The sequence below is a fragment of the Psammomys obesus genome, unplaced genomic scaffold, assembly GCF_907164565.1.
Source record: "Psammomys obesus unplaced genomic scaffold, mPsaObe1.curated_primary_1811, whole genome shotgun sequence".
NCBI classification, from domain to species: Eukaryota; Metazoa; Chordata; class Mammalia; order Rodentia; family Muridae; genus Psammomys; species Psammomys obesus.
Genome location: NW_026587216.1, coordinates 34,860,461 through 34,870,681, shown reverse-complemented (window position 1 = coordinate 34,870,681; position 10,221 = coordinate 34,860,461). Strand labels below are relative to the sequence as shown.

Below are 10,221 nucleotides of genomic sequence, written 5' to 3'. Positions count from 1 at the left end.
GACCAGGCTGGCTTTGAACTCACAGATATTCCCTGGACTCCGTCTTCCAAGTGGTGAGATTAAAGTCACATTTCACCACAGCCTGGCATTATTTTTAAATTAGAATTCACAAAAATTAGTGTGGGGGAAGGAGGAGGAAGAGAGAGTAATGTATGTGTGTGGGCATAGCACAACGCAAACGCAGAGGTCAAAGGACAACTTTCAGGAGTTGGTTCTATCCTTCCACTGCGATTTTGGGTACCAAAGTCTGGTTGACAGTCTTAACAGCAAGCATTCTTAGCCACTAAACTATTGGCTGGACCACTTTATGGCACTTTCAAACAAAGTCAGTTTCTGCTGAGTCTCCTTCCTTCTTATTACTCACAGCCCTGCTCCCCTCATATTCCCTGGTAGCCTTCTTTCTGCTTCCATATCACATGTGTTCTATTTTTCTTCCACCCTTCCTTAACAGCTCTTCTCCCTCTCATGGCTTCCTTCCTGGTTTCATAGACCATATCTATTTGCACCCACTTAAAATACATACATATAAACATTATAAGCTAGGTCTCTCTTTGAGTCTGTGTCACTGCATTAATATAATATTTTCTTGACCAACTATTTCCTGACACATTTCATTCGCTTCAATTTTCCTTATAGCTAAAGAAAATTTCATGGTCTATTCATCTGTTGGTGGCCATCATTTCCTTGCTTTTATAAATAATACACTTATATATGTAATATAATTATATGTAACGATGTGTGTGTGTAAAATATCTCTGTGATAGAATTCGGAGTCCACTAAGTAAATACTCAGAAGTGATACCCCTGGATTATATGGTAGTTCTGTTCTTAATTTTTTGAAAAATGTCCATGTTGCTTTCCATAACAGCTATGTTAGTTTTTTCTCCCACTGGCTGTGAATAAAGTTTCCTCTTTCTGCACAGCCTTACCATGGTTTGCTGTTGTGTATCAAAAAAAAAAAAAAAAGTTTATTGAACATTTCAAACACATCCAGAACTAGACCAGCATGACTGATTATTTGACGTAGCGCATGCTGGACTCCACTCAGAGCTCAGCGGACAGCTGCTGGAGCATCATTAGTCACACAAGGTGCAAGACAGATCAAGAAATTCTAGTATTATTTCTTTAAAGAGGGACATGATGGTAACTGTTGTGCAAAAGTCACTTGAATCCCCCTAACATCAGAATCAACTTAAAATGATCAAAGAAATCCTTGAAAATGATGAAACCTTGAAAACAGCTAACAAAACCTTTTATAGACTTTCATAGATGTTGTTGGAGACAAACACGACCCCAAAGTCAGTGAGGAGCCCAAAGTCAGTGAGGAGAAAAGACTGATTGATTTGATAGCAAAAATATAAACTGTCTACACAGTGAAAACCAAACAGCAAAATCAGAAGACAACCCACAAGTTGAGAAAAACGTAACCATGGCTCAGACAAACTTAGGAACCAACCATGTAGGAGAATGCTCTAACCAAGCCGGCACAGAAAGCCACAGTGACCTGACAGAGGCATGGCGCAGGGCCATGCCTGCACACACACACACACACACACACACACACACACACACACACACACACACACACAGCACTTGAGGAGGAGAAGCACCTGGGCTCTGACTTGACGCTACCAGCTTTTTCTTTACTGGGAAAAAAAAAAAAAAAAAAAAAAAAAAAAAAAAAAAAAAAAAAAAAAAAAAACAAAAAAAAACAAAAATAAAAAAAAAAAAAAAAAAAAAAAAAAAATTGTTATTTTTAAAAAAAAAGAAAGCAGAAAATGCACCCACCAACAAACTATGACTACTTAAACAGCAGCATGTATTTAAATATTTCCTTTAAAATGTGTAAGATGAGAGCTAGAGGGATAGCTGCATCTCTAGAGGGCTTGTGCATTTTCAGCACCCGCCTGAAGAAAAAAAAACAAACAAAGTGAGTGTTGGGGTATGCGCTTGTCATCTTAGTGCTAGGGAAGCAGACACAGGAGGATCACATGACTCACTGGCCAGCGACCTACACTAGTCAGTGAGGCCCAGGTCCTAGCAAGAAACCTTGTCTCAAATAAATAAATAAATAAATAAATAAATAAATAAATAAACAAACAAACAAACAAACAAATAAATAAATAAATGAATAAATAAATAAAGTGTGGTGGTGGCACACCCCTTTAATCCCAGCTTGTGGGGAGGCAGAGACAGGTGGAACTCTGTGAACTCTGTGAGTTTGAGGCCAGCTAGTCTTCCAAGGGAGTCCAGAAGAGCCTCTCAATAAAACATATTCTACCAAATCTTTAAGGCACTCATAAACACACCATATATAAACTTTTGGCACATGAGAAAATTTTCAATTTGTTTCTGTGATACCACGAGGGCATTGACACCTACACACCCCCTTGTATGTGGATTATGGGACTCCTCTGGTGTTGTGGGGCCAGAAGCAGGGAAAAGAAAGGCAGACACCATCTTTTATGGAAAGCAGTAAGTTGGTGGGAGAGACATCTTTGGGTCCATGGGTTACAAGCAGCTTCCCACGGTATTTAAACTAAAACCCACATTACTTTACAAGGTACCACATCACCTAGTTCCTGCCCTTTCTCAGACTCTCCTTCTGCCGCCTGCCCTTGCTACATAAGGCCGCACTGAGCTTCTCTGTCTCCCTAACATAGCAAGCTTTCCTCTTCCCGAGCAATATTACCTGTATCTTTGATAGAGAGAATGCATACTGACTTCTCCCTGGCCTTGCGCTGTCACCCAACTTTAGCTTCTTCCTAAATAGAAATGTCTTAACATCATCATAGGGATCAAGTGAATTAACACCAAACACAGATGACACTTGTGATCTTGATGCTGCTGGGGCCTGCTGAGCACTTTCCTGAATCCTCACCTGCAATCTTAGGTACCCATGAGGAACAATCTCTTTGGTCCACTCCCTGACCAACACACCCTGGGCACTCACAGAAGTTTTAAATTCTTTCTAGGTTTTACCTTTAATTTTCAGACTGATGAAGTTTAAAATCAAAATGTTTATTTGAAGCCCAAGCTTCACAAAGAAGATACTGTTTACACAGACTCTCCAATATTAATTCAACCATTTAGCCTCATTGTTTTATTCACAAATATACACGTGTTCCATGAATGAAGTAGTTCTCGACTGCCACAAATTTCCTTTTGGAAGGAATAGGATACTGTCGTTGCTGCAAAGGCCAGTAGGTGGCGGTTCACAGACCTGCTGGAATACACTTTGCAAGTCTTCATAAACTTTAAAAAACAAAAACACACAAACAAAAAACCCCAGTGTTTAAAAAGGCTAAGGATAGATATTGAAAACATATTCTAATTGTCTCAAGACTATTTTATAAGTTAAAATAAAATGCATACCTAAATCAGCTTTTTTTCCACTTAAAAATTTTTTACATTTTATTTTTTAATTTACTTTATATCACAAGGGTGCCCCCTCCCTCCTCTCTTCTCAGTGTCCCCCTTCTCCTCCTTCCCTTTCCCCTCTCCCTGTTACTTCATATCAACTTTGCCCAGCACATCAACTCACATAAGCCTCATAGCCTGAGACTAGGCAAGTCAACCCAGCCAGGGGGAAGTGATCCAAAAGCAGGCAATAGAGTTCATGCTGAAAGCAGTGCCTCCTCTACCCCACATGAAGACCAAGTCACCCTTTGGCTACATATGTGTAGGGGGCCTAGATCCAGATCGCACAGGCTCCTTAATTGATGTCTCAGTCTCTGAAAGCCCCCATTGGACTGGGTTAGTTGTCTCTGTTGGTCTTCTTGTGAGGTCCCTGACCCCTCCATGTCTTTTCATCTTTCCCCCAACAGTTCCACAGCCCCTCCCCCCAAGCTCTGCCCCATGTTTGGCTGCAAGTTGCAGCATCTGTCTTGATTCGTTGCTGGCTGGAGCCTCCCAGAGGACAGTCAAGTTAGGCTCCTGTCTGCAAGCATGGCATAGCATCATTAATAGTGTCAGGGGCTGGCTATCTACCATGAGCTGGGTCTCAGATTGGGGCAACTATTGGTTGGATATTCCCTAAATCTTTGTTTCCTCTTTATCCCTGAACTTCTTATGGGCAGGGTATTTGTCAGTGGTTTGTTGTTCCCCTCCTGCCTTTCGAGGAGGTGGTCACTTCAGTGTTCTTGTCTCCCCTGTCCCCACTGGGAGTATCAGCTAGAATCACACCCATGTCCTCCCAGGATGTGGTAGGCACGACAAAGAGATGCCCCCCTCTCATCTCCCACTCCCATTCTCCACATCTCATCCCCACTCTTGGGTCCCTCCCCATTCCATCTCCTACCCAGTTCCCTCTCTTCATTCACGTCTGCTGTCTATTCTATTTTCCCTTCTGAGTGACATTCCAGCACCCTCCCTTGGGCCCTCCTTGTTCCATAGCTTCTTAGGGTCTGTGGATTGTAGTATGGTTACCCGTACTATAGGTCTAATATCTGCTTATAAGTGAGTACATACCATGTGCATCTTTCTGCATGCGTCTTACCTCACTCAGGATGCTCTTTTCTAGTTCCATCCATTTGCCTGCAAATTTCATGATCTCCTTAATAGCTGAGTAGTATTCCATTGTGTAAATGGAATTATACACCACAATTTCTGTATCCATTCTTCAGTTATGGGACAATGAGGTTGTTTCCAGTTTCTGATTATCACTTACATTTTTTATTGTTTAAGAAAGTCTGTGTTTAGATACAACCTTCTCAGAAAGTAAGTTAGTAATAGCAAATCGATCTAAAGTGTTAAGCATGAGACAATGACTTATGGGTAATAGTGCTCTCTATGGTGGTGAGGAAAGGTCCTGACTATGCACCACAGAGAACACTGGGCAGTGTCTGGGCCTGTGTTTGATGTCACAGCTGGAGGGGATGAGGACAGGAGGTAAAGACCGAAGATGTGACTAAATAACTTGCAATATACAAACAGCCTCCCACCCAGCCTCATGCATAACTACAGAGATTAAAAGCCTGATAGACAACCCTACACCTACTGGGATTGTTCATGACAGTAAAACAAACTGGAGAGCAAGCCTATGTCTAAAAACTATGAAAGAATCCTCCACACAATTCATGAAATGTAGTGTTCATGCAAAACACAACTTTGCTGCAAAGGGAATTTGAGAGGGCCAAGCCGCACGTCAGTGATCAGTGCCCAGGAACACAGACTCAGGTCACTTTGAATGACATGTCCCACTTTAGAGAGATCACATGTTGTTTAAGAATCACAGAACAAAAGAAAAAAAGCCCTAAAGCAGTATTAACCAAACATGTGGCTGGGGAAATGAACTGGTCAAGTCCAACAAGGTGGGGACGTCTCCTCTGTAGGCTTCCGAGGCTGTCTTATAACTTTCAGAGTTAGCAGTGGTAAAAGTCAGCAGTCAGACAAATAACACAGTACAAAGGTTTTAACCAATAGTCACCAAAACTGCTAGGAGAGACAGGGATGGACATAAATAGCCAGAAGAGGAGCTAAAGTGAGCCCAAGAGAATGCTGGCTCTCCATTTGTAGCCTTGCATTTCTGTACTAACTAACCCATGCTGTAGTGAAATTAGGGTCAGGCAGTCAGTCTTCAGTACAGAAGTGGCTTCCTTAAAGACTCCAGTCACAACTGTCATTAAGAGAGATGAAACAGGCCTGGCAAATATAGCTCCACAGGTAAAAGTGCTTGCTGCTGGACGGTGCAAGCTGGATTAACCAAGTTTGATCCATGAAAGCTATGTAAATAATGAAATGAGAGCTGGAGAAGTGGCTCAGCCATTAAAGGCTGGGCTCACAACCAAAAATAAAGGTGGAATGAGAGAACCAATTGTTCTCTCTCTCTTTCTCTTTCTCTCTCTTACACACACACACAAATTATTATAACAATAATATATTTAATTAAAAAATAAAAAGAACGAAACAGAAATATACTTCTTATAATTAAACATTCTTTGAATCATATTGTCCACAGAATATAGGCCATGTTTTTTTAAAGATATAACATACCTAAAAGTATAAATTGCTTGTCTTGGAATGGTAAGAATGTGTGTTTTCCTTCAGCATTTTCTACTTTTCCTTCAATGACTACATTAACATACCAACATAGAAAATTTCCACCTTTTATGTGGAAATTTGGAGGACACCATAACTGCTAATTTTCAAGAGAAAAAAAACACGGCAAGAAGTTTGAAATGAGAAGACAATAAAATTTAAAACAATGACCATCTATCTCTCCAGACCTTGCTGTCTCACTCCATCCCTAGGAAACGCCCTTCCCCTCCAAGCCCTTATGAATTGGTCCTTAGATGCCACAGATCATTGAGGGCACACACTATTTGTCTTCCTGACTCTACTTAATACAGTGCCAACAGCCTCAATGATATACATCAGAATTTCCTTTTTAAAAAAAAAAATTTGGAGGGCAGTTGATATTTCATTGGATCTCTGTGGCTTTTTATTTACTCACTCATCTGTTGATAGATACTTGGGTTGTTTCCATACCTTGATTATTGTAAAAAAACACTACAATGAACATAGGAAGGTATCTCTTTGAGATACTGATTTTTAAAATATTTCGTTTTAATTGTGGACATGTGTCTGTTAGTGTATGCCCCTTGTGTGCAAGTAGCCACAGTTATTCTTGATATTAATACAAATCACATATCAGAAAGATGGGCTATTACGGCATTTGTCTATTTTGTTACAGATGACCCTGTTAATACATTAAACAGGTTTAAGGTTTCATTAAGGTCATAGCTACTAAAATAAAAATGCAGGTTTTAGCTGGGTGGTAACCAGTGCCCTTAATCCCATGCAACACTCAGGAGGCAGAGGCAGGTAGAGCTCTGTAAATTCCAGGACAGTCAAGACTACTTAGTAAACCTTGTCTCAAAATAGCAAAATAAGCTGGATGGTGGTGGTGCAGGCCTTTATTCCCAGCACTCTGGAGGCAGAGGCAGGTTGATCTCCAGGTTTGAGGCTAACTTGGTTTACATAGTGAGTTCCAGGGCAGCCAGGGCTACACAAAGAAATCCTGTGTCAAGAAAGAAAGAAACCGAGAGAGAAAGAAACAGAGAGAGAGAGAAAGGAAGGAAGGAGGAAAAAACAAATAAAATTCAGACTTTAAAGAAGTCAGTGGATTATATTTAAAAATAATTGATTTTTTTTAAATCTCCTTATTGTAATACTCACCTTAATTGTTCAATGATAGCAAAACTTCAGGTACATTGGTGGGTCAGCAAGCCAGTTACTAACTAGCTCAGATTATCACCAAGCAAGTGAGTGGGTGCTAATACTTGAAGTTTCGTGAATAGTTCTCTCCGAAAGATCAGAAGAAAATACCTTTCAGAGGAGTACGGATTGGAGGGGATCAGTGTTCAGCCCCAGTTTGGCAGGTCGGAGCAAATCACTTTCACCTGCAAAATAATGCTCCTTCGTCCTGTGTTGTCTTGCTCTCAGCACCCTGCTTGCATTCTATTGGACCACGCCCTTAGCCTTGAACAGTAGGGAGTTTGGAGGACTAGATTAACCTGCACCGACTTTGCTTCTGAGGGCATTTGACCCTGCCTGGCTTTCCTTCCGCTGTACTTGGTCACGGGCTGTATTATGAACAAATGCTCCGATCTATGGCGTCCTCGGAGGTCGTAGCCAATACACACTGCTCCATTGCAACCTAGAGGACAGAGTGTGTTAAAACTGGGTAGATGGGTTCCAGGCCAGGTACAACGCGCTGTGACCTGACAGAGCACTTCACTTAACTGAAAGAGTAGAAGCTAGTATGGAATATAGTTCAGTGGTACAGTGCTCACCTAGCATGAATAAGGCCATAGGTTCAATACCCAGAACTCAAGAAACAAAACAAAACAAAACAAAAAAAACACAAAAAACACCCCAACTAGGAATAAAAGCTAAGCTCGGGTCTTTTCCAGCAGATAGAGACGTTTGTTTCCACTATTATAAAAAGCTAAAAGCTGAAATATCACAAAAAGGCATTTCAGCTTTGAAAAACAGTTTCCGAGTAATTTTTTAAAATATAATTTAGTTATGGGGGGAGGAGGAGGCTCTCGTTTGCAAGCCAGAAGATAGCTTTGCGGAATCCATTCTTTCCTTCCATCGAGGATTCACTGACTCGAACTTAGGATGCGAGGTTTATGGTCTGCGTGTTTTTTTCCTGCTGAGCCCTGGATTCTACCTCCAGCACCAAGCAAATAAACACACACACCAGGTCGCTCTTCCCCAAGGCCTGTGCCAGTTAAACTCAAAAAAAGTTGTTCTCTTGTCAGACAAAAGCAAGTTAACTGGGTATGTATGGGAAGCATAGTTCGTCCTGTAAAGACCAAACGGATCTGCACTCTGCAACACAGCACCTGACAGGCGTCAACAGTTCCAGCCTCTTCGGTGCTCCAGGTCAGGGCAGTGACTCCGCCGAGCCGAGAGGGGGCGCGCGCGTTCTCGCCCTTTCCCGCCAACTCTGCGGCCCCGCAACCCGGCCTCCCCGCCGGCCGTCTCTCCGTGGGCCGGCAGTTCCTGTTCCGGGGCACGAAGTACCCGGATGCGAACGTACTATATAAGCGCCTGTCGCGCTTCCTGTCCTCCTCTCTGAGACGTGGTCGTGTTTGTCACGGAGCTGTTTTCAGTCTGCTCCGGTCCTGACTCACCGCTGTTCGCTCCTGCTGAGGAACAAGTCGGTCAGGAAGCCACGCCGCAGCCATGGTGAGGCGGGGGACGGCGACACGTGGCCTGGGGCGCCGGCGGGGCTCGTTCCCGGGCGCCGCGAGCGCGGACCCCGGGAGAGGGCGGCCGCCGCGGCGCGGGCCCAGGAGAGGGTCCCGATGGCGTCTGTGTTGAGTGGGCCGCCATTGACGGTTCGCTGTTTGTTTTTCCGCCTGTGTGGTAACAGGCTTTTAAAGATACCGGAAAGACGCCGGTGGAACCCGAGGTGGCCATTCACCGGATTCGGATCACGCTCACCAGCCGCAACGTGAAGTCGCTGGAGAAGGGTCAGTACGGTGGTTTCGGGTGTTTTCCGTTGTGTCTTGTAAACCGTAGCCGCGCCGCGGTCGGCGATGAGGAGATTCCTACTGTGTTGAACTAGGGTGATAATCCTTATACGCTATTCTGAGCCGATCGGGTAACTTGCTTACGGCGATTTCAGTCTTTTTTGAGTTAACTGAAGGGCTGTTTCCTTAACCTGCAGTGTGTGCCGACTTGATCAGAGGCGCAAAAGAAAAGAATCTAAAAGTGAAAGGACCGGTGCGTATGCCTACTAAGGTAAGTGACAGCTTTCTGGTGGTGGTCCTGGTGCTTTGGGGTTAGGTTGCCACGGGAATCCTTAAATTAAAATTACAAACGGGAATTAAATTGCTAGTACAATTTAGACTATATCAGGTCGGATTTATAGTGGTGACTGGGTAGGAGAGAGATAGCTTGTTAAGCTCAAAGGGGTCCCACTATCTTGTGAAAGTTGCTGGAACCTGAAGATTGTCAGTGTTCAGGGGGAAATGGTTCAGAAGAAATGCATGCATGCAGTTTTCTTTTGTTTTCTTGGCAGACACTGAGAATCACTACAAGAAAGACGCCTTGTGGTGAAGGTTCCAAGACATGGGATCGTTTCCAAATGAGAATTCACAAGCGACTCATTGACTTGCACAGTCCTTCGGAGATTGTTAAGCAGATTACTTCCATCAGTATCGAGCCAGGAGTGGAGGTTGAAGTCACCATTGCAGATGCCTGAGCCATCTATGATAATAAATTGACTTAACCAGTAAAATTTCGTTGAGTTTTTTTTTTTTTTTCCCAAAAAAATTTCATCTTCACTTGGTGCTTATGAGTGTGTTTATGTGTGCACCACAAATGTACCTGGTGCCAGCAGAGGTTGGGTAGAAGAGGGTGTCAGTTGCTTGGACTGTTGGAGCCACCATGTAGGTATAGGGTCCTCAGGAAGAGAATAAGTTCTTTTAATGGCTGAGCAGGCATTTCAGCCCTATAAAACTGCTTTCAGAAATAAGGTGTACAAATAAATTGGCCAAGTGAAAAAGTTTCTTGGAATGTACTAAGCCAATTTAAAGGCTGAAGTTGGGGTTTCTCTTTGTCTTATTTTGGGACAGGGTCTGAATGTAGACCTTGCAGGCTGGCCTTAACTCAAAAGATCCGTCTGTTTTGTCTGCTTCCAGAGTAGTGAAAGTAAAGACCTGGACTACCATGCTTTGGTAGTCTGGGTTATTTGAAATGGGG

General features: G+C 43.0%; 1 protein-coding gene and 1 non-coding gene across 2 annotated transcripts; both read left to right on the top strand.

Moving 5' to 3' along the window:
• Nucleotides 1-8,573: 8,573 nt before the first annotated feature.
• On the top strand, nt 8,574-9,757 carry Rps20 (ribosomal protein S20). The gene is made up of 4 exons (XM_055603339.1): nt 8,574-8,700; nt 8,888-8,987; nt 9,185-9,258; nt 9,539-9,757. The coding sequence occupies exons 1-4, from the start codon at nt 8,698-8,700 to the stop codon at nt 9,719-9,721; spliced, it is 360 nt and encodes a 119-aa protein (XP_055459314.1). The 5' UTR covers nt 8,574-8,697; the 3' UTR covers nt 9,722-9,757.
• On the top strand, nt 9,049-9,116 carry LOC129673761 (small nucleolar RNA U54). The gene has a single exon (XR_008719696.1). It is a non-coding gene; the product is annotated as a small nucleolar RNA U54 (small nucleolar RNA).
• Nucleotides 9,758-10,221: the final 464 nt, after the last annotated feature.